Source organism: Acinonyx jubatus, chromosome B4 (assembly GCF_027475565.1).
Source record: "Acinonyx jubatus isolate Ajub_Pintada_27869175 chromosome B4, VMU_Ajub_asm_v1.0, whole genome shotgun sequence".
Taxonomy (NCBI): domain Eukaryota; kingdom Metazoa; phylum Chordata; class Mammalia; order Carnivora; family Felidae; genus Acinonyx; species Acinonyx jubatus.
In genome coordinates, this window is record NC_069387.1 from 139,260,758 (window position 1) to 139,288,634 (window position 27,877).

The 27,877-nt window shown below is 62.6% G+C and overlaps 1 protein-coding gene across 6 annotated transcripts; it reads right to left on the reverse strand.

The window, feature by feature from the left end:
- Positions 1-712: 712 nt before the first annotated feature.
- Positions 713-27,790, reverse strand: SBF1 (SET binding factor 1). 6 transcript variants are annotated; one of them, XM_027070354.2, is made up of 42 exons: positions 27,572-27,757; positions 27,090-27,178; positions 21,258-21,343; positions 20,779-20,916; positions 20,386-20,544; positions 20,190-20,300; positions 19,491-19,596; positions 19,244-19,376; positions 19,059-19,167; positions 18,852-18,965; positions 18,661-18,738; positions 18,135-18,248; positions 17,929-18,057; positions 17,747-17,845; positions 17,435-17,639; positions 17,243-17,355; positions 15,934-16,083; positions 15,551-15,619; positions 15,314-15,472; positions 14,971-15,236; positions 14,706-14,878; positions 14,550-14,623; positions 14,278-14,473; positions 13,924-14,051; positions 13,282-13,460; positions 13,032-13,168; positions 12,707-12,914; positions 12,341-12,537; positions 12,066-12,203; positions 8,892-8,969; positions 8,394-8,575; positions 8,137-8,316; positions 7,763-7,864; positions 7,501-7,686; positions 7,297-7,423; positions 7,072-7,202; positions 6,771-7,001; positions 2,558-2,665; positions 2,258-2,469; positions 1,481-1,568; positions 1,263-1,394; positions 713-1,175 (listed from the first exon to the last, which is right to left on the reverse strand). In XM_027070354.2, the coding sequence occupies exons 1-42, from the start codon at positions 27,679-27,681 to the stop codon at positions 1,077-1,079; spliced, it is 5,823 nt and encodes a 1,940-aa protein (XP_026926155.1). In that variant the 5' UTR covers positions 27,682-27,757; the 3' UTR covers positions 713-1,076. The 6 variants fall into 6 exon arrangements, with proteins under 6 accessions (XP_026926155.1, XP_026926157.1, XP_053055567.1 ...); XM_027070356.2 differs by lacking the exon at positions 27,090-27,178 and having other exon boundaries at positions 27,572-27,790; XM_053199592.1 differs by lacking the exon at positions 27,572-27,757 and having other exon boundaries at positions 27,090-27,450.
- Positions 27,791-27,877: the final 87 nt, after the last annotated feature.

A 27,877-nucleotide genomic window follows, 5' to 3' on the forward strand; every position in this document is an offset into this window, starting at 1 on the left:
TGGGAATCTGACTCACCACCGTCCCAGACCACTGTGGAATGTTCTTGGCTTATGTGACACCTACACCCCGATCCCACACACCCCACCTGACAGGCACCTGGTACAGGTAGGGCTCTGGTCCCGGTGGGACTCACATTTGTGTGGGGAAGGAGGAGAGTGATCACAGTGGCACCCATCATGCCCCGGACAGAGGCCAGGGTGCAGGGAAGGGGGTGGGCAGGCATCTGGAGCAAACTTCCCAGAGCCCCCACCCCCGAAACATAAGGAGCCCCCCACTCCTTAGCATCTCCCTCCCAGATTCCCTCCCATCCACTCTCATCTGATCAGGGAACAAACAAATCTCAGCCACCCATCCTCCAGCCATTCTGACTCTCTCTGCTCTCCGGACAGCCTTCTGGGGGCCACACAAATGGCCGATACCAGCTCCCCTTAGTGAACTACTGCCCTCCTCACGTCACACCTCCAGATGGCCACCTTCTGTCTGAGGGCTGCTTGGGTGGGGACGGGGGAGGTGTCTTTCTTTTGGGCTGTGCCAGCCCCAAGGCCACCCCTGAGGGTGACTGGGCACCAAGCTAGGCCCTGATGAAGCTGCCTCCACCCCCAGGGCCATGGATTCCCTAGCAGCAGAACTCGGCCCCCACACAGTGGCCCTGGGTCCTGGACCGAGTGGGTGGCGGTGCTCTGGGCAGGGCGAGGACACACAGGCATGTGGTGTTGTTAGTTCTCTCTTTATAGACTCTGGTTCTAGGAACAGGGTGCCTGCGGTTGGCCAGCTGGGACCAGCACGCTGACGGGCGGGGGGGCTGGGCAGGAGCGGTCTATTTACAGGCCCGCCGCAAGGGCTGTACCATGGCCGCCTCCTGGCCGGTGCTCACCCATAACTCCAAAATAAGTTAGAGCTGGCCAGGTGGGCGGGGGCGGGCAGGGGGCGGGAGCTGGCAGGGACTGTACACATAAGTTTGGGGGCGGGACCTCAATACTGTCGAGGGTGGGGGCTGTAAACATGGCCGGGGGGCCCTGCCCACCCCTAGTGGTCTCTAACGACTGGACGCAGAGCAGCCGGGGCAGAGCTGGGCTCAGGCATCTGACAGGCAGCTCTGGATCTGGTCCACCCACTGCTGGGCTGAGGGCACGTCCTGGGCACAGAAGTTGTAAACGCGACGCGTCGTCTTCACCTGGGGATGGCGGGTTGCTGACTCCACAGTCCCACCCCCACAGAGCACCCCGCCCCCCGCCATCCCTGGGCCCTGGCCACAGCTCACGTCAAAGAAGGCTTTCTCGTCCACGGTCTTGGGGGCCCCCATGGTAGGAGTGCCAGGAGCCACTGCTTCCACTTCGGCCAGATCGATGACACCCTTGCACTCCGTATCCACACGGTGGTCATAGTAGCGGAGCTGAGAGCAGGAAGTCAGGGCACAGCCCCTCCCTCTCCCGCACTGCTAACCTCTTTCCGCCCCGCTCCAGCCCACCGACCACTCACCTGGTGCTTGGTCTTGTCCAGAACGAACCAGCGGGCCTTCCAGGGCTTCATGAAGGCCCCCTTCTTGTACAGGGTACCCTCGTAGGACCTGAATTCACAGCAGAACCAGGGACTGGCTGGCCGTCAGGGCCTGGACAAGCCCAGACCCTAGCAGTTCCCACCCCAACCCTCGAACCAGACCAGCCCCGGAAGCAAGACCAAGGCTCCTGCCCCCAAAGAGCCCCAAGGCTGGACTGGCCAGGAAGGCCACGAAGCAGCCTTGGGTTTGTTCCTAGTAAGGAGATGGAAAAGCAGCCCCCCACCCCTCACCTCTGGCATGACCGACACCAGAGAGGGTCCCGCATCAGGACCTCAGAGCAGCAGCCCCACATGTAGCAGGCAGGTCTGGGGAGGTAACTGTAGCAACAGGGCCCCCTCTCCAGGCCTGGAAAGTACGATGTGGTCTGCCAGGCCCCAACCTCGCCCGGTACCTTGCCTGCCCTCACAGGTACCCCAGAGCCTGCTGCCCCTCTGCTCCTCTGCAGCCACCATGGCTCAGCTGTGCTCACTGACTGGTTCTATGGCCCAAACCCCTTCTAAGCCCTCCCACTTTTCCCTAGCAACTGTCAGCTTGTGCTCGGCCACTGTTACGCGCCCCCCCCCCCCCCCCCGATCCACCTAAGAAAGGGCTAAAGTTCCCCAGGGGCACCCACCCCCAATCTGAGAGCTGTCCAGCACCCAGAGCCCCCAGCACAGAGGACCCCACGCTGATGCGGGAGGTGGGAGGTGTGCTCACACCTGTTCTCACTCTCAGCTGTCTGGAACTGGCTGTACAAGGTGCTGGTGCTACGGCGGGCGGCCTGCCGGGAGCCGGATGCTGTTGAGCCGCTGCTCTGGTCGCTGTCCAGGCTGAGGCTCAGAGTGGAGCCCACAGGCCCCTCCTGCAGGTACACACCTAGCGAGCGGCGGTGGTGGGGCACGCTGGACACCAGCAGGGAGCTGGGGGTGCCCTGGGGGCAGGAAGAGGGCCTGTGTCAGGGCTGGTGGCCTCCACTCCTCCTGACAGCAAGCTCACCCTGGCCACCCACGCCCACTCACACGTCCATCTGGCCGGCCTTCCAGGCGCTGTGCAGCCTTCACCCGGTCCCAGGTGTCCTTCCAGCGTTCAGGGGGTCGCCCCAGCTCTGTCTCCAGCCGCTGTAGCTCCTGGGGGAGAGTTGGAGAACTAAAATTATTCAGAAGAAAATATCCAGACTGGGGGCGCCTGGGTGGCTCAGTCGGTTGAGCGTCCGACTTCAGCTCGGGTCATGATCTCGCGGTCCGTGAGTTCGAGCCCCGCGTCGGGCTGTGTGCTGACAGTGTGGAGCCTGCTTGGGATCCAACCCTCCCCCCGCCCCCCCCCCCCCCCCCCCCCCCGCCAATCAATCTCTCTCTCAAAAATAAACATTTAAAAAAAATAAAAATTAAAACAATTATTTGGAGACAACAAAAGCTATTTCTGCAAAACTAGCAAGAGGCAACAAGCAACATAATCAAGCGCTACAAACCCCAAACAAGATAAGCTGCACACACACACACTCCTGGATATTAGAGAAAAATGGCTAAAAAGCAAAAAGAAAATCCCAAAACCAGCCAGAAAAAAAAAAAAGCTATGTTCTCTTCAAAAGAGCAAGAATGTCATTGCCAGGTGACAACATTTTCAGCCACGACACAGTGACTCAGTCCTTGGCTAATCCTCCTGCCATGAGCAGCTACAGAACTGGACAAGAACAGGAAGTTGTTTACAGATGTTGGACAGTCAGCAGTGTAGCACTGAAAGCCTGGGATGGGACCACACCAGGGAGCCCTATAATCTTCTAGCTCTTTGCCTGGCCAGAATACCGGGAGGTGGAGCCCAAGCAGAGCACTGCGTCCTGAGCTAAGGAGGCAGAGATGTGGGGCTTGGGGATGCTGACACACATGGGTCTACAGGGTGGCATGTGAGAGGGGAAGGAGTGACACACAGAGCAGGAACCCTAGAAATCCAGAGGCCTCCTGGAGCCTTTGGCAAAAGTAAACTGTCAGGTGCCAGGCAAGATGTCACAAGGCCTGGCAGAGAGCAGCTATAGGAAGCTGTGAGCTACATCCAAACTCTGGAGGTTACACAACCTGCAGGAAGATGCCGGGGATTCCCAACAGCCAGAGTGGATACCCTCGCTGAAGATCCCAAACCTTTAACTGAAACCCTGGAGAGGCCATGTCTGAGTCGGCCTCCTCTAACTCTAGGAGGAAAGCTTCTCTAGAACTGCCCTAATAAAGCCGAAGAACAACCCTTGAAAAAAAGATCTAAGTGACCCACAAGTTCATTAACTGAGTGCAAGAATAAAACTCAAGACGCGCTAAAGGAAGACCACATAATCCCGATCCTCAACAATGCAGAATCCCCAATTACAAAAAATTTACAACAAAAATTATTAGACAAAAAGGCAGGAAAATGAGGTCCATAGTTAGGTGAAAAGTTGAAAGAAACAGACCCAGAAAAGAAACAGGTACTGGAATTACCACGTAAGAAATTCAAAACAGTTGTTATAAATATGTTTAAGGTGTATAGTAAAAGATGCACACAATGGTTGAGCAGACGAGAATCTCTACAGGGACTAGAAACTATATTTAAAAAAAGAAGCAAATAGAAATTCTGGGGCTGAAAATATCTAAAATGAAAAATTCATTAGGTGAATATTAAACGTAAGTAGATACTAAATGTTAGAAAAGAGCAGTGAACTTGAAGGTAGGGTTGTGGAAATCATCCAAAATGAATAGCAAAGACAAAAAAAATCAGAGGGAAAAAACAAAACACAGCTTCAGGGGCCAATGGGACAATCAAGTCCCAGAGGAAAGGAGGGAGACATGGTGCAGACAAAACTTTTTAAAGAAATAATAGTCTTGAGGCGCCTGGGTGGCTGAGGCGTCCGACTTTGGCTCAGGTCATGATCTCTGCAGTTCATGGGTTCGAGCCCCGCGTTGGGCTCTGTGCTAACAGCTCGGAGCCTGGAACCTGCTTCGGATTCTGTGTCTCCCTCTCTGTCTGACCCTCCCCTGCTCACACTGTCTCTGTCTCTCCCTCTCTCTCAAAAATAAACATTAAAAAAAAAAAAAAAAAGAATAGCCTAAAATGCATTAAATTTGATGAAAACTATCATCCCACACAGATCTAAAAAGCTGAAAGAGCTCCAAGCAGGATGAACAGAAAAACCCCAAATGAGGGGCTTCCAGCTCGATCTGGGGGTTGTGAGTTTGAGGCCCGTGCTGGACGTAGAGATAAATAAAGAAAACCTCATAAAAAAATAAGGACACAACAGGCCCAGAGCCAAAACCCATTTCGCTTCTCCGAGCTCTCTGCCAGGCTGGGCTGCCACTTGCCGCAGATCTGGCCTCAGCTTCTTGATGTCTCTCTCCCTTCTTTGGCCAAAAGCGCACTAAGTTGTCTCCAAGGTCAAAGCGTCCGGCAGACAATGGCAAGGCAGAGCCAGCAGAAACGGACAGCTGGCTCCATGGCAAACGTGGTAATTCGGCGTCAGCTAGTGCAGCCGCTCTGCCGTGCGGGTGCATATGGCAACCAGATAGAGAGGGACGGAACCACAGGAGTGGAGGGATCAGTAACTGTCCCAGCTGGCGGGATACTGGATTGTTGCAGAACCAACCTGTAAACGATGCCAAGTAAAAGCACTGCGCACCTGTTGAAATACGGCGTGACTGCAGAAATAAAGTACATTGGAAACTTTCAAAACAGAGACACAACACAGACATTTCCAGGTAAAGAGAAGTTGAGGGAACTATCACCGGCAGACCCGCGTCACCAGAGATGCCCGAAGTTCTTTGGGCTGAAGAGAAATGAAACCACGTCAGATCGACACTGGAAATAGCAAATACAGAAGGCTTTTTCCTCATCTTCTAGTTTTTTTCAAAACAAGGCTGACTACATAAAACACAGTATGCACCATGTGCTTCCATCATATGTAAAAGAAAAACACGTGAGGACAGAAGGGGGTGAGCGGGCGGCACTCCTGTATGTCCCGTGTAGAAGGCGGCACAGCCAACCCAAGACAGACTGTACCTGCGGACGCTGACGGCCACGAAAACGAACACAGGGAGGTACAGCTCAAAAGCGGAGCACAGGAGGTGGCCGAATACTGTAAAATGATCAATTGTTACGAGGGAAAAAACAGCAGGAGTTCAAGCCCCACATCAGGTGTGGAGATTACTTAAAAAAAAAAAAAGAAGAAGTTAGGCCTCAACCCAACCATGTCAATAGCTGTGTAAAGATACTAAAAATTTCAATAAACTGTCAGATTGGATAAAAATAACACCGCACGCTGAGTACAAGACACTGAGCTTAAACATAAAGACACAGACCAGTCAAAATTAAAAGTATAGACGATGACAGGCCACACGACGCTGGTTGTAAGGAAGCTAAGCACGATTCGCATCAGGTTCCAAGACCACGAGTGTCGCCAGAGATAAAGAGGGTCTCTTCTGCTCTCTGTGCTTGTGGGTCGCCTCTGTCCACTAAACCATGACCCTGTGTTCCCACAAACCCCAGGTGACAGGTGCCTTTAGGCCAGGCCGGGTGCTGGACTGACATACGTTACTTTGTTCACACCTCACCGTCTCCCCGACGGCCAGGAGTCGACATCCTCTTCCCAGAATGAAACCAGCTCCAAAGTGCTTAGGTAACCCTCCCACCCCCCCTGCCCAGAGCTACACAGCCAGTGGACGGGAACGGAATGCAGATCCTGTGTCCTGGGTGTGAGGCCCGCCGCGGAGCACTCTGGCAGCTGGATGCCACCCACTGTCACACCTCAGGCCTCACACCCACAGCCCCACAGCCTATCTCACAGGGCTCTCTTCCCTCTCCCAGGGCGCCTCTGCCCTGGGGGGATCCTGACTCCTGAGGCCCAACAGCAGAGAACAGCAGAGGGAAGGCGAGAGAGACCCTAAACGTCAACCCCAAGCTTCCAGGCCCACAGGGCCAGAGACAAGCCAAAAGAGCTGCTCGCACTGGGGCGCGTGGGGCAGGCTGGGCCTGGGTGTGGCCAACAGCCAGGTGCACCCAGGGAACAGGCGCAGCCGTCTGAGGGAGGGCAGGAACGGTCCCTGGGAAAACCCGTGGTCCCTGAGGGTCGACTGCACAGGTGATCAGGGACAGCGCCTGGGCCCAGAGCCAAGAAGCTGTGCCCTGAGACCCAGGAGTCCCGGACCATGGCCACTGGACATCAGTGCCTGCAAACACGACCCAGTGTGGGGTGGGGGGAGGGCAGGGGGCTGCACACACCTCCAGGAGGCGCGAGATGGCATCTGGCTGGGCTCGGGGGCGGCTGTCGTAGCAGGGCCACACCACACGACGCCTGCTCTGGGGAGCTCCCCCATCGGGCCGCTCTTCTTCTGGGGGCTCAGGGGGCCCCTGGGCCAGCTCCCAGTCATAGGGTGGGCCCTCGGCCAGCGTCTCCTCGGTGTAGAAGTCCCACACCTTCAGGTTGGACACGTTGCTGTAGGGCCGCAGGACCTGGGGGTGGGTCCGGCGTGAGGAGCTGGGCTAGAAGGCGCCCACCCGCCCCGACCAGACGCCGGCTCACCTCTGTGTCCTCGGGCGCGTACATGTAGTTGTAGAACACAGGCGTCCTCTTGCTCAGCCGGTCCACGTACTCCCACACGGACCTGCACGCCTGCTGGCCCCTGCGCTCTCCCTTCTCCTCGTACAGCAGCCCTGCAGGGGCAGCGCTGAGCCCCGGCCGCCCACCAGGCCAGCCCCAGCCGCCCAGCCGCCCAGCCGCACCCCGAGGCCCAGCCCTGCCCCATACCCAGCTCGATGCGCTCGTAGTCCGAATCGAGCAGAAAGGTCCTGAAGCGGCGGGACGCGTGGTGGTAGCCAAGGAACTTGAGGTAGAAGGGGCTGAACTCGAACTCCATGGGGAACTGCAGGTAGACCTGCGTTGAGGCGATGGGTCAGGGCTCAGGCGCCAGGGGCCGGCAGGCGTGGCGCCCACACACGGCCACCTGCTTACCTGGTGCACGCAGTCCAGGAACTGCAGGAAGACGGGCGTGAGGCCGCTGCTCTGCCCAGCCAGGGTGTGGGCCCCGCGGTGGCTGAAGCGATGGCCGAACGACAGCCACTCCTTCTCCACCAGCAGGCGGAAGCCCTCCAGGGTGCGGTAGAAGGGATCTGACAGCAGCTGCACCAGAGACACCACCTGCCGGCACCGGCCTGTCAGGAGGGCGTCCGTCCGGGGGACCTGGTCCCGGCTGGCCCCGGCTCCCAGCACGCACCTGGGTGGTGATGTCCCAGCCGTCCTCCAGGCTCACCAGGACGGAGGAGCCCGAGTCGAGGAGCTCCACCACCAGCACCGAGACCTGCAGCAGCTTGTGGATCTACACGGACGGGCGGCCCCTCAGCACCTCCCGAGGCCCACGCGCAGGCCTGAGAGACACTCCCTGTCCTGGAGGTGCCCAGCCCCCCGTGGCCTCCCTCCAGCAGACAGCACCACCACCCCGGTGGGACGCGTCCATCACCCTCTCCCAGGGCCCAACACCGTCAGAAGAGCAAGCCAAACCCCATCTGCCCTTGGCTCTGGATGAACAGGCACCCCCACGCCACCCCCACCCCCCCGACCCCGGCCACAGCGGGGGCAGGGCTCACAGACCTGGGTCAACCACTCCGAGTCCTCCAGCGAGCGTAGGAAGGAGGCAGGGCCGGGCTCGGCGGCAGGGCAGCCGGGGACACATGCCTTCAGCAGCTTTTTGAAGCTGGCCTTCACCTGCCGTGCCTCAAACACCTCGATGGGCACCAGCTCCCACTGCTGCAAGGGATCTGGCCGCACGCCCTGAAGAAGGCCAGCTATGGTGAGATGCGCCCGGGGCCCTGTGCCCCTGCCTGGCCCTGTGCCTCCACCCCGGTCACCTTGAGCTGGGCTTTGTCCCCAATGATGTAGAGGGCTGCACGCTGAGGCCGCAGAAAGCCTGGGTCAGGGGGGGCCCCATTAGCCTGGGGAGGGGTCAGCATGTCTCTGCCTGCCAGCCGGGAGCCCACATCAACGCCGAGCCCGCCGCTGCGCCCACTGGCCCGGACGCTGCCCCATTTACCTGTGCAAAGAAACCAGATGAGTGCCTGAGTGGGCCTGGAGCACCACTTAACCTGAGGCTGAGCTCCCCAGGCACGGCAGGGGAGGCCGACGGGACCCCAGATGGACCTGTGTTTGTGTTAGGGTCAAGTGCTGGGGTGGGACTCGGGGCCTCAGGCTGTTAGTGCCCTGGGCTGAGGAGGGCTGGGTTATGCTGATCGGTCACAGGGGCTGTTAGTGCCAGATGTGGGGGGACGTTAGTGCCCACGACTGCTCAGTCACACGGGGGTCATCAGTGCCAGGTGTGGGGGAGCCAGCCTGTGTGGCCAGTACGGTACCTCGGGGAGTGGTCCGTCTGGAGGCCGAGGCCGCCATGGGGTTGGACAGCGTGGTGACCCTGGCTCTGGGGCTGGGCACTGGGGGCACAGCAGAGAAAAGGCTCAGGCCTGACCCCAGGCCCGAGGGTGTGCCCAGCATGAAGGGCCTGTGGTCTGAAGGGACCAGCTAGAGGGCTGGGTTCCCACCAAGACCCCCGAGGGCCCCAGAGATAGCGAGGGCCGATGCCAAGGTCCTCTGAACTCTCTTGGCCCTCAGGGACAGGCCAGGGAGCAGAGGGCCCGGTGGCAGGTAGGATCAGAAGAGAGGTGGGATCCCTGGGCTCTCCTTCCAGTGGCTCGTCCACAGCCCATCCCTGTACCCTCGGCCCCCACAGGCACTGGCCAGAGCTGCTCACAACACACACCAGCAGGAGGAGCCCATAAAGCCCAGCCTAGAGAGGAGGCCTGGAGCCTCGGAGCTCCCAGCCCAGAGCCATGGGGGCCAGTTCATCCAAGGACAGAGGCAGGCCTGAGCCCCAGGGGCGGCGCATGCTCAGTAGTGCCACCTGCCCGAGAGCCAGGCCCCAGGCTTATAGGCTGGGATGGCCCGGCCAGGGGGCACAGGGAGCCCAGATGAGGAAGCTCCACGGTGCCCTGGGCCCCAAAGCCTGCTCCCTGCCCCATTCCAGGCCGACCCACCTCCGCTGAGGACAGCCGGGCACCATCCGTACCCACCATGGCAGTCGCCACAGACAAGCATGACACCAGCTGCCACACCACAGGCAGGAGGAATGGCGCTCGCAGGAAGGACGCAGGGTGTCCCTCGTGACACGGACACAGCCTGGACTGGAGCCCACAGACAGCTGAGGCTCTGCACGCCCCTGAGCAATGAGGGAGAGGACCCATTCTCTGAACTCAGGGGGACACCAGAAGGCAGCACCAGTGGGCTTTGGGGACAAAGATACCCAGGCAACATTAGGGGAAGACACAGGCACTGGGGACAAAGAATCGGGGGGAGGGTGCCACCTGTGGGTGCTACTCACAACGGCTGGAGAAGGCAGAAGGCAGGACAACCGTGAAACCATAAAACCTACCTGATGAAGGACTTTTGTGTTTAGAAAACCAAAAAGCACTTCAGCTACAGAGAGAAAAGTTCCCAGCACAGAAACAAGAGAGGGGCAAGGACTGCCCCTGGAGAACGGTGGACACCAAGGCTGACCCTCCCTGTAAGTGACCACAAGGGCACCCTGGCCACCCCTGTTCCAGGCCCGCTTGGCCCCAGGGCCCAGCAAGTGGTCACAACAGACGTCGCTGGAGGGCAAAACACCCTGTAGTGGGAGCCAAGACCACACAGGGACAGAGGATGGTGCTCAGATGACAAAGGCAGTGCTGTGCAGAGCGATGCTGCGCGGGGACCCTCCTCAGGCCTCGACAGGGAGAGGCGAAGGCCCTCGTGTGTTCTGGAGACCCTCTTGCCACAGGAAGGGGTGGGAGGGCCACTGTGAGGCCCCGTGGAGTGGGCACAGCAGGAAGAATCAGCAGGATGTGTACACTTCCAGAAGGTTCCACCCACGGGTGGTGCCACCAGCCCCTAAAACCCACCCGTGCACCCCAGTGCATCTGGAGTTGGGGCAACAGCAAAGAATGCAGAGGAGCACGAGAATAGGGATGGGGGGGGGGAGTTAGGCAGGCGTGCCAACAAGTGACCCGCACGTGTGTCATCCACCACCTCTCAACACACGACAGCCAGGACGGCTCCAGGTGTGGCATCCAACCAGGCATGGCAACCAGGCCTCCCAGGTGGACACCATCAGCACATCTGCTGAGGGCCAGGCCAGCACAGGGAGCCTCACGGATCCAGGGCCAGGCCCCAAACACAGACACTCAGCCTGGTCTGGACAGTGATGGCTGGAGTCCTGGGTCCAAGGACTAACCCTCAAGGAGCCCCAGTGTCTATCAGCCAGACCGAGAGGGTGAGGCAGACCGGGCCACGGCATCCGTAGGGATCCAGGCAGAAGGACGGGGGAGATGGGCTCATGGGATCAGTCGGGGCAAGGAGACAGGGGCAGCAGAGGATGGGGGCACATGGAGGAGACGGGATAGGAGAAAAGGGGGAAGGTCAGGTCAGACAAGGGTGATGGGCTGGAGGGGGTGGGGGAGATGAGGGGGAGGATGGGGTCAGGGAGAGGCAGATGGGGTCAGCTAAGGGGCAAGCGGGATACCGAAGTGACTGCCGTGGAGCAAGGGCCCTGGAGGACAAGATCGCCTCTGCTCTGACACACCCTCCTCCCCTTACAGAATGGGGGCCACGTGCCCTCCAGGCCCCCATCAGTGTGCTCTCCCATCTGAAAGCCTCTTCTAGAACCCAACACAAACATGACTCACCTCCCCAGCAAGGTCCCCGCCTGTCCCCAGGAGGTCAGACCAGCCCTCTCCAGGGGCCACAGACCCCATGAGCAGCAGCACGTGCTCTTGCATCACTGAGCATCTCTGGGGCCACCCCACACCGGTGCCCCGATGCCCAATGGTGAGAGGCAGGGTCCACTGGTGGTCCCCGAGCCTGTGCCCCAACCTCCCAGGCCTGGTGCCTCTGCTGCGCACTGTGACAGCAAGACCCTGCCACACAGGACAAAGGGCAGGCCGGGTCCTAAGGCCTGGATCCACCGGGAGGCAGTGAGTCCAGGGGGCGGATGTTGAGGGTGCCTATGGTCGGGACAGGGACAGGGACAGGGACAGGGAGACTAGCAGACAAGGCTCGAGGAGCCAGGACAGATAAGAAAGGTATAAAGCAGTCAGACAGCTTTGACAAAGGGTGGGCCAGAGTGACAGCGGGGGGGTGGGGCGGGAGGGGGTCGCGGGACCGCAGGGAGGGACAGGACAAAGGGATCAGCCACAGTGACGGTGACGGGGACGGGGGGGGGGAAGGGGGGGTGGGTGGACAGGACAAATGAGGAGGAGGGACCAGATGGGGGTTTCAAGCGCGGTGTCCCGTGACCTGGAGACCCTGGAGGCAGGCCATGGGCAGGAAAGACACGGAGCTCGGCCAAGGCAGGAGGAGAGAGGAGCGGTCCGAGTAGGGTCAGGACAGTCACCTGACCCCACGCCCCAAACACTCTGCCTCCCTGGCCGGCCCACCTTTCATCAGTGCCACCACAAAATCTCCCGGAAGCCCTCCCACCTTCAGGCACCCCTCACCGTGGCTGCCCACGTGGGTGGAGGAGAAGCCGCTGAGGGTATTGCGCCCTGACGCGTCTGCGTAGCGGGGCATGGAGCTGACCACGGCCTGCAGGTACTTCTCCTGTTCTAAGCTGCCCGAGTCCGCCTGGGACTGGCCTGCGGGGGGAGGAGGAGGAGGAGGAGCTGGAGCCAGGCAGGGCGGGGCGGGGTGGAGGGCCCAGCCGCACGCAGGCACGCACACGTACGCACGCATGCACGCATAGCGGGGGCACGCACAGCGGAGGAGTGGATACCTGGAGAGGGCGCGTTCTGGGCCTTGAACAGGCCAACGACACCCTTGCCGTGCAGGCCCCCGGAGCGCAGCAGCACGGCCTTGGAGCGCCCGCTGCGCCAGCACACCACGGGGAACCGGTTCTGGCGGTAGCAGCGGGAGACTCGCTGCAGGGCGTTGTCCTGGACGCTCTGGGGGACGATCAGCAGCCCCGGGTAGCTGCGAGGAGTCAGGCTTGTGAGGGTGGCAGGCCAGCCCTGGATGCTCCGCCAGGGGCCCCCAGTCCCACGGCCTCCTAGGGGCCACCCCTGCCCGCGCCCTCTGCCTTCCGCCTCCACGTGCCTCTTCTGGACAGGAGCCACGGCGTGGCTGCACAGCGCGTGCTCACCTGCGGCAGATGGCGTACATGCGGTTGACCGGGGAGATCCGGAAGGGCTCGGACTTGGCTCGGCTCAGGCTACTGCTCAGCGTGCCCAGCCCCAGACGCTGGTAGTCCCGGCAGCACGCCCGCTCCACCAGGCTGCTCATGGTCATGCGGTCCGAGGGCTTCAGGGCCGAGGAAGGGGTCAGCGTGCTGGGCTCCAGCTCCTCCGACACTGGGGCAGGCCAGGCACACGGGGGAAGTCACCCACAGACCGCCCAGGCCCCAGCCCTCCGCGTGGGGGTGGGAGGGGGTCTTCGCCCAGACCACCTGGGGCTTCCCGTGCTGCCACCTGAGATCTCGTCCTCCTGGTCGTCAGGAGGTGGCTGGCCCCGCTGCTCCCAGCTCGGGGGGTTGTACTTCTTCCGAGTGACGTACTGCCGTCCGATGGTCCTCTTGGCATTCTTCACGAGGTTCCGGGACAGGGTTCTGGGGGCGGGCGGGCACAGGGGTCAGCAGAGGTGAACGGAAGGGACAAGGGGACATGCCCACGGTGCTTCTGGGAGGGGCGGGTGCCCCGGCCTTGGGGCCCAGCTCCACACCTGAGGGAAGGGCCCTTGTCCTTGGTGGCGCGGGGCGGCCGGCCCGGCGTGTGGGCAGAGCCCAGGGTGAAGGCAAAGGTGCCCCTGATGTCCGGCGGGTACCGCAGCTTGTGCAGCTGCTTGCGGAAGAGCTCGGCGCTGTCGGACCCCACCTCCTCGTCGAAGGCCATCTTTAGCAGCTGCAACAGACAAAGGCCCTCAGAGGTCCGGGCGGCCTCCCCGGGAAGCCGTGCACGCCCGGAAGCCTGGCAGGGGCATCCTCCTGAGGGACAGCAGGATGCGCAGGGGCCGCTTTTTATGGTGTCTGCGGCCGCGAGGCTGAGGAGCCTGGTCCTTCGCCACGCGTGATGGTCATTTGCTTAGGTTTCAGTGGTGCGGGGCACACAGCGCCCGTGCCAGACGCAGACTCGAGGGTCAGGGCCCCGCAAAACAAACAGAAGAGCCCCAAAGGCCAGCACGTCACACAGGCAGACGGCCCCGAGCCAAAGCACAGCAACTTGCGCATGGACACAGAAACCACAAGCGCCGCAGGAGACGTCCCGCTCAACGGCAGCTCCTAGGGACGAGCCTGAGGGCTTAGCTGCCCGCCACACAGTGAGAGCCACGAGCCGGGGGCCCTGCCCCTCCCCAGTACCCCCGCACCTGGAATGTGCAGGAACGCAGCTGCAGCCCGTCCTGCAGGAGCTGGTCCACAGGGGTCTGCACGCTGATGCGCTTCTCCTTGGTCAGCGCGGCCACCGGGAAGGAGCGGACCACCACCTGTTCCCCGACTTCTCACAGGCCGGGCAGTCAGGGGGAGGGGATCACAGAGTCTTGGGGTACCAGAACCATGGGGGGGCCCCGGGCAGGTGGGAGAGGGGCAATGGCCTATCTTGCGCAGGGACCCTGCACCCCTGAGAACGGGAAGGAGAGAGGCAGGAGAAGTCCTGTTCACTCACCCCCGGGCCCCGGGCGGGGAAGGGAGGCCGGGGACAGACAGAGCGTCCAAAGGCTCACCCAGGGGGTCGGTGGGCATCCCCGTGAAGATGACCCGGTACGTGGTGAGGAAGACGGCGCCCTCGGCCGGGAGCAGAGCGGGGCCTCCCCCGCTGCCCCCCGCACCCTCCTCACGCCCATCTGGCAGCAGGTAGACACGCAGGCCGTCCAGCACACACTCCTCGCCGGGCAGCAGGCGTGGCCGCAGCAGTTTGGGCTGCTCAGGGACAAGGGTGGCGCCTCAGGACACGGCCCAGGCCCTGGTGCCGCAGCCCTGCCCGGCCCCCACTCACCTTCTGGATGGGGGGCAGCCTCTTGCTCTCGCGGTGCACGGCCTCCAGGGTCTCAATGTGCATCTGGACGATGTCTGGGAGAGAGCGGTTTTCACGCCCTGGGCCCCCACGTCTGCTCGGCTGAGGGGAGTGTTCCCACACCCAGACCCCCCATACCTGGCACCATGACATGCAGCCCCTTGAGGTGGTCGCTGGTGACCCCACTCTCTGTGCAGACCTTGTCCACAAAGCGGTTGATGAAGCGGACCACGGCCCCGGCCACGTCGCAGGTCTCCGCGTCCTCAAAGCCGCTTTCTGTGTCGTAGCTCTCCGCCACGCTGCCCGCCATGCTAGGCCAGGGAGGGGGCGAGGTGGGCACAGGCCCACCCCACCGAGCCCCCCCCCCCCCCCCCCCGCAAGGCCCGCGGAGCCCCGGCCGCACCTGTTGGTGACCAGGCTGTTGCTGGCACTCTCCAGGTCGCCCAGCCCCGCGCGCTCCCGCAGCAGGCGGCTCTTGCTGCTGTCCAGGGGCAGCAGCAGGTAGCTCATGCGGTTGGCGTAGTGGATGGCCTGGCTGAACACCGTGCTCTCCTCCTTCTGCACCAGCTCCTGCTGCTTCTCGCGGCTCAGGGTCGGCCACAGGCGCCGCTGCTCAGATGCCACGTCCAGGGCAGAGCGCTCGTCCTCCCGTGCAGACAGCTCCCCACCCTGCCGCGGCACCCGCAGGTGAGCCAGGACCAGGCCGGGCTGGCCCTCACGCCCCAGGCCCAGGGGTCCCCGCGCACCTGCAGGTGGTCTCGGTCCTCGGCGGGCTCCAGGTAGAGGGCCCGGATGTGGGTCTGCACGTCCCCGTAGAACATGGCCTCCCAGAACTGCGGTGTGCTCCACACCACGTGCTCCTGCACGCAGCTGTATGCGAACTGGGTCACTCCCGGGCTCAGCTTCTGCAGGGGCCGGGCGGGGGACATCAGGCACAGCAGGAGGGGCAGCGGAAGGACCCCCGGGGCTGCCCCGGCACTCACCCGGCAGAAGGCCGTGACCAGGGGCAGCAGGGCGGCCGCGATGCCGTGCTCGTCCAGGGAGGTACAGTCCTGCAAGAGCCGTGAGCCCGCTGGAACCACCCCCCAACACCTACTGTGCCCCGACTGGCACTTCCGCCCGAGCAGCAACTCCTACCACTGTCCCCGGTCCGTCTGCACCGGCTCCCCAGAGGCTGCCCAGGGGCTCGGGGCAGGAGACCCCCTCCAATAATAGTTCTCTCCCCCAGCTGCCATCCCCACCGCAGACCAGGATCTCCCCAGCTGTCAACGTTGCCAAGAGAGGTATCCTTACAGGTAGAATGGGGAGCCCTGCCTGGCCTGACCCTTACGGCCATATGGCCAGCAGGGGGGAGGCCCGGCCTCACCTGCAGGCAGCAGTTCATCATTCGGACAACGAAGTCAAACTGCTGGTGGTCCAGGACTGCCCGGTTCTGTTGCACGTGCAGGTGCAGCTCCTGGGTGAGGCAGCGGCGGGCCGCGCGCCCTTTCAGAGCCCTCAGCACAGCTGGAAGTAGCTGGGGACACGGGAGCATGGGGGTTGGGGGCACGAGCCGATGAGGGCACACGTCCAATTGTGCCCTGGAGGAAGGGGGGGGGAGGCACAGGGCACAGAGTCCGGGAGGGGAGGGCAGTGGGCACCTGGAGGGCCAGAGCCCAGGCTCTAAGCACAGAGGAGCTCTGGAAGCTGTCCAGGTCAGGTGTGTCCAGACTCCGGGAGTTCCCTGCCCAGTAGAGACTAACACGTCAAGCAGACCCAGCCCTCCACACACACAAAAGCCCATGAAGATGGAGACACCACGTGTTCACAAGCCAGTGTACAGATGTGCCAAGGAGGCCCCTTGGCCCTGAGCTCCAGCACGCACCGGCTGCCACATCTGTGGCCCCTCTGTCGGCCAGGCCTCAGTGTCCAAATAGCACAAGCCTAATGCAGAGCTGGTGGCCGGCTCAGCACGAGGCAGGCCACAAAGGGTCACATTCTTGTTCTCTAATTATTTTTTTTTTAAGTTTATTTTTGAGAGAGAGGGAGATAGAGAGGGGAAGAGGGAGAGAGAGAGAGAGGGAGAGGGGGAGAGGGAGAGGGAAGGGGAGAGGGAGAGAGAGGGAGGGAGGGAGGGAGAGGGGGAGAGGCGGAGAGGGGGAGAGGCGGAGGAGGAGAGAGAGAGAGCACCCCAAGCAGGCTCCATGCTGTCAGCACAGAGACCAAGGCAGGACTCGATCCCAACTGAGCCACCCCGGCACCCCTTATTATTTTTCTTCGTAGAACAGCTAGGGACCCTGTAGGCCCCTCACAGGAGGGGTGAACAAAAGACACATTAAAACTGGCTGTCATGAAACCCAAGGTGTTCACAAACACCACAGAGGGCAGTTTTTACCAATTAAAAAAAAAAAGCAAAACAAAAAACGCCTTGTGTGGGCCTGCACTCTTTTCACGAAGGATGAAGGAACCTAGCAGCAGAAACCTCTCGCGTGTTCTGACGTCTAAGAGATGAAAGGTCCGTCTTGCGAGCTGCCTCGGCAGGCTCTGTCCAGCTGCACTAAGGAAGGAGCCTGAGACCCGGTGTCCCCCTGCCCCTCCTCCCCTTCTGCCCGCCCAGCCCCTGCCAGCTGCCAGCAGGTGGACTGACCCAGGCTCAGCGCTCTCCGCCGGGGCTCCGCGCCCCCAGCCGTCCTCACCTTCTTGGCCTCCAGCATCTTCCCCTCGAACACGTAGGAGATGCAGTTTCGAACCACCTCCAGCCGCCGTGCGCTGTTGCCGTGGAGCCCGCTGCTCCGCTCCAGTATGGCGGCTGGGGAGCAGAAGCTGCATTCACCTCTGCCCTCGTGCCCACCCTGGGCCACGCGAGGGGCCCCCTCCCCATTACGCACTCATGGGAGGCCCCGAGGGCACAGTGGTCCTCCTTTCAGCCTTCACGGCCGGGGGTGCGCCCTGCATCTTGGCTGTGGCCTGGTCCACAATCCACTGCACCACGCCTTCATCCAGCCGGGGGAAGGGGCGGGGTGCCCGCCGCAGGTGGCTGGCCTCCCCCGGCTTCTGTACCTTGTGCATAGCCACGGCGGGATATGGGTTCTCCTGGGGGGGGACACAGGCAGGTGTGGGCAGGCGGCCTGACGCCAGGAGGCGCGATGACCTAGCTAGGCTGGTCCACCACCCCACCCGCCCCATGCCACCCGCCGTACATTCTTGTAAAGCTGCTCCGCCAGTTCTTTGACGTGACGCAGGACGCGCTGGGGGTGGTTCTCATCTGCCCGCATCCGTGCCACCTCATGAGCCACCAGCTGGGGGAGGAGGCAGGGTCAGGAAGGCCGGGCAAGGCAGGGAGCTGGTGGTGGGAGCTCCTCCCACAGGGGCAGGGGCACACCTCATCAAACAGGTCCGTAGGACGGTAAGGGACCCCACGCTCCGACACGAAGCCTGCAAAGGCCATGCCCTCCAGCACCTTCATCAGGAAGTCATCCTCCACCAGCCCTCGCTGGCCCAGGAAGGCTGCCTAGGGGCACACCAGGGGGTCAGTCCCTCAGCACTGACTTCCTGCCTGCCTCCGCCCCTCCCCCTCCCGTGGCCCACCTTATGAAAGCGGATGACAGGCTCCGGGTGGATGCGGACCATGTGCAGACACCAACGATAGCCCTGCAGGAGCTGAGCAAAGAGCCGCAGAAAGACGGCACGCAGTTCCTTGTCCTGGGGCGCAGGTGAGTGCGGGTGAGCTCTAGGCCGCAGGCCCACCCCAGCCCCAGCATGCGGCAGCCCTCCACCCACCCCAGGTTCCACCTCTGCGCACCAAACACGCCTATCCACGCCGTGCCCAGGCCTCCCAGGCACCTCTGCCCCCTCCTGCCCCTCCACCCTTCCTTCACACAAAGCCACGGCGACTCCTCTAAGACCCAGTGTCGACAGCCACTCCCGCACAGGCCCCTCGAGGACTCACACACACACAGCCCCCGCCAGCGGCCCCCTGCCACTGGCCCAGAAGGGGTGGCTGCACAGGGTGCTTGGTTGGCCCTGCCCGCTGGCCATCGGTGGCAGCAGACCTGAGGAGAGGCTGCAGGCTTAGCGTGGGCCCCCCCCGCACTGGATCCGCAGTGACCCCCACCTGCATCTTCAGGGAAGAAGCGTTGGCTGAGGGCGGTGGGAAGGCGAGGTCTGCCAGCTCCAGCTCCGGGTCCAGGACCTGCAGCAGCAGACGGGAGCGGGGTCCGCTGCACACCAGCCCCGGGCTCTGCGGTCCCCTTACTGCCAAGCGACCCCACCTCAGCTTCCCCGAAGCCACCGGTCCCGCCTCACCATGCTCAGCACACTGTGTGTCTGGCTCTGCAGGGGCTCCGGCAGGGGTGGAATGTGCACACACTCGGGGACAGTCACCGTCCCTCCATCGAGATCAGCGACGATCACATCCAGCTGGGGACCAAAGGGAGCAAGCGAGCGGTCAGGGGCCCGTAGCCAGTCAGCAGGGCCGGGAACGGAGAGGCAGGCACAAGCCACAGGCCTCACCAGCTCTTGGGTCTCTGCCTGGAAGGCCGCGTTGACCCCGATGATGAAGGGGGTGGGTGTGCTGAGCACCTCCAAGAGCTGTGCCGGCAGGATGGGCACGTAGGTGAAGCTGCAACAGACCAGGGCTCAGCCCAGGGGGCCCAGGGGGTGGGGCCGGGGAGGGGGCGAGGCGGCAGCGGAGGCACCTGTATCTGAGGGGGAACAGCAGCGCCAGGAGCCCCCGGCAGGCGTCCGAGAGGCGCTGGTAGCTCCGGGACAGGAAGAGCACCTTGTGCTCGGTGAGTGCGGCGCAGAACAAAGACAGCACGTTGGTGATGCCTGGAGAGAAAACACAGGCGTGGAGGGCCGGCGCTGTAAGAACCCCACCTCTGACTGCCAGCCCCCAGGGAGAGGACAGGGAGGGCTGTGCAGGCTGGGGACGCCCGGGCTCACCCAGCTGGCGGAAGAGCAGGGCCACGCTGCAGCGGCTGATGGGCAGCGAGTCGGCGAGCGGGGTCTGGATAACCTGCCGGTCACCAGCCCCCAAAGAGATGGTTCTCTGTGGAAAGAGAGGGGCCAGTACTCAGCTGCTCCGACCAGACCCGTGTCAGCCCGGAGCTCCATGGGCTGAGGTGAGACTGGCCAGGACAGGCGGCATAACACGAGGGAAAGGCCGCGCCTGGCCCGGCGGCCTGAGCAGTGCTGCAGAGAAAACTCAGGGCCTCTGACCTGGGGCAGGGTGGGGCCTGGGTGGGCAGAAGAAACAAAGAATCCATACCACTCCATCCTCAACAGAGTCCAGCTGCACAGGACAGACAGGCAGAGAAACACAGTTAGACGCACCCACACGTGGGGATACTGACCAGGGAGCAGAGAGATAAGCGGACATCCGGAGACAGGCACACCCAAGGAGCAAGAGGACACAGAAACTGACAGATGCCAGGTGGGGAGCCAGGCAAGACACGGGACACACAGGCGAGCTGGCAGGGCCGAGAAGGGACGACAGGTGACGGCAGCACCAAGACGCAGGACAGTGTCCATGCTGAGCCCAAGTGCCCAAGGACTCCAAGTGCCTACAGGCCGCATGCTCGTGGCCTGGGACACCTGAAGGGCCATTGCTCTGGGTGGACAGCAGCTGCCCCCAAGACCCACCTGCGAGCCCCCAGCCAGGGGGATGATGCATGTGAGCAGGTTCCCGATCACGTTCTCCAGGCCCACGTTCAGGCCCTCCACGTGGATGGTGTAAATGAGACCCAGGCTGTTCTGCAAGGACCACAGATTGGAGAATGGCGGCACATCCGGCGGGGGCACCCCGTGTCCGGCCTCGAGCCCCGGGTGCTCGCCTCACCCTGAACACCTCCGCGTGGTCCAGTCGAGATACCAGCACCAGTGTCTTTGGTGCGAACAGCTGGCCAGGTGGGCCAGGCGTCACAGGGGAGAGTTGCACCGGGCCACCCTCGTCCGCCTCCTCCTCCCTCTCGGTGGTGTCCTCTGTGCACACCACTTCCTGTGGACAGAAGCCCCGTTTGCCCAGCTCTCAGGCAGGTCCCAGGAGCCCGGGGGAGGCAGGGGGAGGACACAAGTGACTCAGACGGGACCAGTCCTCTGGGAACTCCGGCTCCCGTGGGGTTGAGGCCCCAGGACCTGCCACACACAGGGAGACACAGCCTTGGACAGAGGCAGAGGGTGGTGGCCACAGCCGGAACCCCTTGCGGCTGTACCCCAGAGCCCCCAAGATGACCTGTGTGGGCTCCGCTGGCTCCCAGAAGGTCAGGCAGGCGCAGTAGTGCCGCTCAGAGTTGATGTCGGTGAGGACAGCAACAAAGAAGGTTGGTGGGTTCCTCTCAGGACACAGCTGCCACCCACTGGGCTGGCAAAACTGCAGGGAAGGGTGGGTAGGGGTCACCAGTGAGCTCACCTCAGTGAGGGTCACCTCGCCCTTCCCCACAGAAGGAAGTCACGGCCCCTGGTCTCCCCGCGTGCACAGAGAACCTTGTGACGCAGGACGTGGTCTCTGCCATCACGAGGGAAGGACGACATGACACAACGTGGGCACCACGTACCCTGCCAGCCAAGCCCAGGACCTCCACCCTCCTCCCCCCGCAGCAGCTCAGATGTCCCCTTATGCGTGGCAGGGGCTGGGCCCTGCGCAGGCTCCTCACAGTCCCGGGGAAAACCAGTGCCGGCCTGCCCACCCCCATCTCAACACCCCCGACTCACCAGCTCGATGCCCTGGGGGAACGGGTTGTCTTCCCAGTCCTTCTCTGGGAAGCGCTGCAGGATCTGGCCCTGGCCTTCCCCACTCCCTGAGGACAGGAGCAGGCAGTCAGGGCACCCACCACCTCCTGCACGCCCACCAAGTCGGGGGCCTCGAGGGTCTCGGATGGACACATCCTACTACCCTGGCTTTCATCTGGCATCAGACCAGCCTCCACTCCCAGACCTATCATTTCCCTAAAAATATCTTATGAGGGGAGGACCCCCAGGCGGCCACAGATGCCAGGGCTACCAGAGTGCACGGAGAGAACCCCCTGGCATGGGATGTGGAGTCCTGAAAGCCGTGGGCTGGGCCAGGCCAGGCACAGAAGCCCCTTCCCAACACGTCGATACCCCCAGCCGCCCACCAGCAGGTCAGCCCTCCATCGAGGGGAGAGCAGCTCTGGACGGTTCCACAGCCAACCACCAGCTTCGACACCTGGTCCCCAGGACTGCCGCCCCCCCCCCCAACCTGCTAGGTAGTGAGCACCATGATGACAGTGGGCACCCACCTCACTGCCAGCTCTGGGCCCACTCAAGAGGCACAGGGATCTCACACCTGTTGTCTGAGCCGGAGGAGAGGATACCCAGGCCTGAACTGCCACTCACACCACTGCCTCTGAGACGGACAGGCCCAGCACAGGACCCAGAGAGGGGTGGCAGGAAGGATGGAGACCAGGTCTCAGGACACCCACTAACGGAGGGCCCTCCTGAGTGCTGGGGATCTAGCAACTTGCAGGGGTCTATCCCCTGCCTGTGCAGCCCTGGGTGCCCTGGGCCAGGGAGGAGGTCTGGGGGCAGGAGGCCCAGGTCTGCTTCCCCCTCTCTATGCCCTGGGCACAACTCCCAGCTCAAGTCTACACTGGTGGGGTCAGAGGCCCCTACCTCTTGTTCACCCCTGGAGAACCAAACCAAGAGGCATGATGAGGGCCGTGTCAGGGGGCCACTCACCTCAGATCAGTGGAGGAGGGACACAGGCCTCTGTTCTACCTCCAACTTCCACCCAGCGCAGCAGCAGGGTAAAGCAGGCTAAGACAGAAGCCTCCCTACCTTCATGTCCCACACGTGACATGCAGGTCCCCGCACAGACCGGCTTTAACACTACTGCCCACACTAGCAGAAGAGCGGGAGCAAACAGGGAAGGAGAGGGCACTCGCACAAAGCTTCTCTGAGGGCCTGCCCCCAGGCCCTGAAAGCCAAGGCGCACACCTCCGAGGGCCTGATGGATGCAGCCCCCCCTCTCCCACCGCCCCAGACTAGCCAGCCCAGTCCACCCTGAATGTGCACAGGAGCTACAGGCAGAGCCAGGGGCCTGGGCACCAGCCTGGACCCCTGGGCAGTGATGAGCAGACCCCAGGACCTTGACAGCAGAGGAGCTGGGCTACGATCTCTGGAGACCACCCACCCTCCAGATCACAGAGGCCATGCCAAGGAGGTCGGCAGCAGGCTGGTTGTTGGGCTGGAGGTGGCGGTGGGGCGATGGAGGGCCGTGACTCTGACTCACAAAACCTCAGTTTCCTGCTCCCCTCCCCCTCCTGACACTCTGAAGAGAAGCGGCAGACACCAGGAGGCAGGGAAGAGGGACAGGTGTGTCTGCTGGGCCATACCTACCCACACAAAAGCACACATACACACACGTGGCCCACTGAGACAAAGCCCCTTGGGGTCCCTCCAGGCCCACTCCCAAGGGCCACCCTCAACAGGTCCACGCCAGCTCACGGCTTCTCTCCCCACCCACTCCCCCAAGGGCTCACTTGTGCGCAGTCCCAAATCACCATCTGGGCCCAGGCCTGGCTGGCACCCAGGGCTCACCCAGTTCTTGCCACGAGGCAGTGGGCGGAGGAAGGAAGAGGGGGTGTGTGCAGATGGGGACAGCAGCCTCTGCCCCACAGCCTCCATCCCAAGGCCAGGCAGCCTTTGGAGGGCTGCTGTCAGCAGCCTCGCCCCCCAGGGAAGCAGACAATGTAACTGGCCATTGTCCACCCCCCCTACCCCCACCCCATTCATCCTGTGAAACATCAACTCCCACTTGCAGGGCTCCGCCCTCTGAAGAACCAACCGGAGGCTTTCCTTGAGCTGTCCCAACTGCCTATGCCAGCAAGCATCCCCCCACCCCCAGCTCCTTCTTTGCACCATCATGGCCCTAAACTTGCCCTTCAGGTCTCAGCCCAAAGAGTGCCCCCTCCTCCAGGAAGCTCTCTGCTCCCTGCCTGAGCCTGGGGCCTAAGAGTCGGACCCCCAGGACCTCCCTCCCTCCACTACACCGCCCCGTGATTCCTGATGCACCTGCTGGCTGGGCCAGATGGGAGCTCCATAAGCAAGAAACTGCGTCCCTGTGTCCGTGGCCACACCTGTACCTGGCACAGACCGCAGCCTAATTAGGGCTTGCTGAATACATACAGCCAGCTACACGACCATCCCCCACACCCAGGCCCACTCACACCCCACAAGCAAACAGGTTCCTGGGTCAGAAGTACAGGGCAGCTTTCGGAGCCCCGGGGGCTCCGGGACAGGCAAGCCCTTCCTGGAAGGGCACATCGTGGAGAGGCCCTGACCCCTGCTCTCTCCGCAACCCTCCCTGCAACCCAGCCCACACCTCAGCTTTGTGCTATCAGGGGCCAGGCCCCAACTTGGCTGCTGGCGTGCACAGGAGGTGGGGGGGGGGGAGGGGGGGGTTACTTTGCCATGCCTCTCAGTGTCCCCCACCCACTTGAGCCCTTGTGGCCATGGAGGTGACCTGCAGTGGCTGAGTTCCCTGCCCCACCAAGCTTCCTGCACCTCGGGATAGCAGGGAGGGCATCCCCTCAGGCCTCGGGGATAGAACTAATCCAACAAGCACCATCATGTGTCCCGGGGCGGGACTCTTCGGGGAGCCTTAAGAGGAAGGGCACCAAAGTCCCCTGAGACACAGATGGGGACAAGCACTTCCTCTTGCAACCATGTCCCCGCAGCCAGCCGTGTGGGGGCTGCAGGCCTGAACACAGGGCAAGAGAACAGAGAGCACGCGTTCTGTCATCCGCTGGCAGTGGCCGTCACCAGTGCCAGGCTCCGACGCCTGGAGGCCCGGCCCAGGCCAGCATGCACTGTGAGCAGAGGCAAGGGAGGATGGCAGCCTCCTCTGCTGCCCCGCCCGTCCCTCCACACACCGCAGCACATGCGGGTGGGTGGGACTGGCTCAGCTATAGGAAGAGGGTGAAGGAAGGACGGGACCTTCCTGCTGCTCCACCCACCCAACCCCAACACACAGGCCATCCCACCGGCCACAGCAACAGGATGTGCGAGGGGCTGAGGCTCTCCAGAGGTCCTCCCCAACCTCCCCCCAGGCAGACCAGACTGGCTCCCGGGGTGGGGGCTGGAAATCAGCTGAGGCCATTCCAAACAGCCCCAACCTGCTCCAGAGGGCAGGAACATGGGTGGAGAGAGTAGACGGGGCCCAGGAATGTGGCCCGCTCAGCACAGCCAGGACTGAAAGAGGCCAGACCATGGGACAGAAGGTCTTCTTCTCAAATGCTGGGATGGGGGCAGGGAGAGGGCCACCAGCAGGGGTCCAGCCCCTCCTGCCTGGTAGACCAGCTGCCTGGTCAGATCAAGAGTGTCTTCTGCTCCCAAAGACACACCCTGGCGCTAGCCACGCTGTGTGAGATCAGCTGACCGCTCTCAGGGACCTCCGAGGCCAGAAGCTGGGCACGGACCATCTGTCTGGCCCCCACAGTGTCCCCAGAGCTGGGCCCAGGGTGCAGGTGCTAAACCCATGTCCTCAGTGAAGGAGCTCCGACTCACCAAGGGAGGGGTCTGCACTCTGAAAGTAGGGGTTCCGTCCAGCCCCCTCCCCATCCTCCTGCTTACAGAGATCCACCAGGTGGCAACCATAAAAGCAGATGCTCCCTCAGGCGGGACCCCTGCATCCAGGCCCTGCATCCACCAACTCCAAATGGGATGTCTAGATCCAGGCCAAGGACAAGACATCCACCACTCCTATTCTCGCCACTGAACCCAGGAGACCCTGCATCCCTGCCCTGATGTCCTGGGCCTGCCAGCACACAGGTTCCTATACCTCCAGCAGAAGTGCCCGCTGTGCCAATGCCTATGGGTGCGCACACACCTGCTGCTCGTCATTAATAAGGCATCCATCATTTCCTGGAACTTCACACTTGTGTCTACCTCATGCTCGTGGAAGCCTGGGAGGTCTATGTGACTCATTCCAACTCCAGATGAAAACACCGAGGTGCAGAGAGCTGGGAGACTGGCGTGAGGTCAAGGGCTACGAAGTGGCAAAGCAGGTACCACTGACTCCCCCCCCTCCCCCCAGCAGTACTCCTACCACCTGACTCTGCCCTCAGGTCTACAGCCAGGGTCCCAGGCTGTGGGCTGATTTTTCCCAGCGATGCACCAGTCCTGCCAACAGAGGCCCTGAGGCTGGTTGGCCAGCCAGCAACTGACCAGCTCCCGCACGGAAGGCAGTGGTTAGGTAGCTCTATGGCCCCCACCCTTCCTGCAGTGGACAGCTTGGGAATCGCTCCTTCCTGACACTCAGGGTGAGCAGGAATTATGGGTTCCAGCTGTCTCCCCTGTCTTCATCAGAGACCACAGTGCCAGGGGTGCCGAGTGTCACAGCCAGCTTGTCATGCTACCTCTCCCCTCCCTAATTCACCTGCCACCACCTGGCCTCTGTCCGCAGTAGCTGCCTCCCCAGACCCTTCACACACCCCTCTCCGCACTGTCAGCTTCCAAGCCCACTCTGTTCATGTAGCTCCTGCCCTGGCACCCAGCCCAGGGCCCCTCACACTGGGGCAGCCCCTTGGCCAGCTTTGTTTCCCTGGATCCCATGCACCCCTGTGCTCCAGCTGGCATGGCCTCCTCACTGCCCCCCACATGCACCTCGGAACAGACAGTTCTCTCCCTGTGGGCCTGTACAACACTGACAGCGAGCCTGACGCGTGCAGACTGGGAGATGAAGACAACTGGTTCTTGCCTGCAAAAACTCCCTCTCTGAAGGAAGACACGCTCACGACTGAGGGTGTCAGGGGATGGATCCTTGGACAGACAGGAGCAGAGAAGAGGAGCGAAGACTAAAAGAGCACTGAGGAAGGTCTGGAGTGTGCGGGGTCCAGCAGGTAGTCTCAGCAAGAAGCAGAGAAAAGTCTGGGTCCTGGGTGATGACACTGGCAACTGGGCTGATGAGAAGCAGCACAGATTGGGGGGCTCAACCCCACCTTCAGTCTCAAGGGTAAGCCCCACTGACTACACAAGCCTCCCCTGATGACATGCACCGTCCCCTCGTTGGGATTTGAGCCCACAGCTTCATTCTGGGTTAGCCTCTGTGGGGGCTCAGACCAGGCGATCAGCCTCTCGCCTGACTCCCCTTATGAATGAAGGGAAGAGCAAGGAAACCTTGGTGGGCTGCTCGGAGGAAGAAATGAGATCACGCACACACAAAGGGCTGTGCAGGGCCTGGCACACGGAGCGCACTCCCCAAGCCACTGTCTCCATGGCTGTTGCTGATGTCATTGTCAGGCTCCGTTTTCTCCTACCCCCTCGGGCTGAAGGGCTCTCAGACACAGGCAGTGACCCTAGGCATGGACCTCCTGGACATCGGCACCAGTCACCACAACGATCCCCCACCCAGGGCTTGGCTTGCAGACATGAGGACCGCAGGCCTTCTGCCAGGAATGCTCTTCTCTCTCTCCTCCTCACATCGCCTCCTGAAGTTCTCCCAGTTACGGCTCAAACACCACCTCTCCATGAAGTACTCCTTAAATCCCAGCCCTCTTCTGCATCCCACCAAGCCTCCCTGACCTGAGACATCCCACACGGGCGGGGCGGAGGCTTCAGACCAGAGGCACTGGGGGTCAGAGGAGGGGCTCGCAAGCGAAGGATCCGTGCTCCTGGAGGCAGAGCCACCCGGCGGTCGGCCAAGGCAGAGAGGGCCCATCCCACCCAACTGGGAGAGGGGAGGCCGAGCCGAGGGCCCTCCCACCTCCCCGGCCCACGCCAAAGCTCTGCCTGACCCGGTTCTGCCCTGAGTGCGGTGGGCAGGTTCGACTCGCCATGTCGCACTGCCCTGCTCTCCTCAGGGCGGCCGCTCCTCCCTGACCCCGGTCCCCAGCCTGGCAGGTGCCCCAGACGACCCTCGCGCTGGCGCGACGGCCGCGGCCCGCCCGCCTCGCATGTCCCCGAGACTGCCTCGGCGCACCTGTCCCGCCGCCCCGGCTGACCCTTCTCGGTCCCCAGGCTCCGGCCCTCCGCCGTCAGCCATCGGCCGCGGGCCCGGCACTCACCGCGCGGGTGCGGCCCGAACGCCACCAGCACGAAGTAGTCCGCGAGCCGCGCCATGGCGAGGGGCGCGGGCGGGCTCCGCGGCTCGGGGACGCGAGGGTGGCGCGCTCATGGCCCGGCCCCGGCCCTGGCCCGCGCTCCCCGGACACCCTGGGCCCGCTCCGCGGCGGCGGCCAGGGCTCCCGCCGCCATCTTCCCAGCCAGCCGGCCCGCCCGGCCGCGCCGTGCGCCTGCGCGGCCTCGCCCCGCCCCCCAGTCATGGGCGGGGCTCGTAACTACGAACTCCCATTGGCCCAGTCGGCGCGGGC

What these genes read in the sequence shown, in the direction of transcription:
- SBF1 (XM_027070354.2), bottom strand. Translation starts at nt 27,681, where the DNA reads ATGAGCGCGCCACCCTCGCGTCCCCGAGCCGCGGAGCCCGCCCGCGCC. An exon ending in CACACAGTGTGCTGAGCATG is followed by an intron (nt 18,739 to 18,851) that starts GTGAGGCGGGAC and finishes CTGCTGCTGCAG; the next exon opens with GTCCTGGACCCGGAGCTGGA. An exon ending in CCATCTCGCGCCTCCTGGAG is followed by an intron (nt 2,666 to 6,770) that starts GTGTGTGCAGCC and finishes ACTCTCCCCCAG; the next exon opens with GAGCTACAGCGGCTGGAGAC.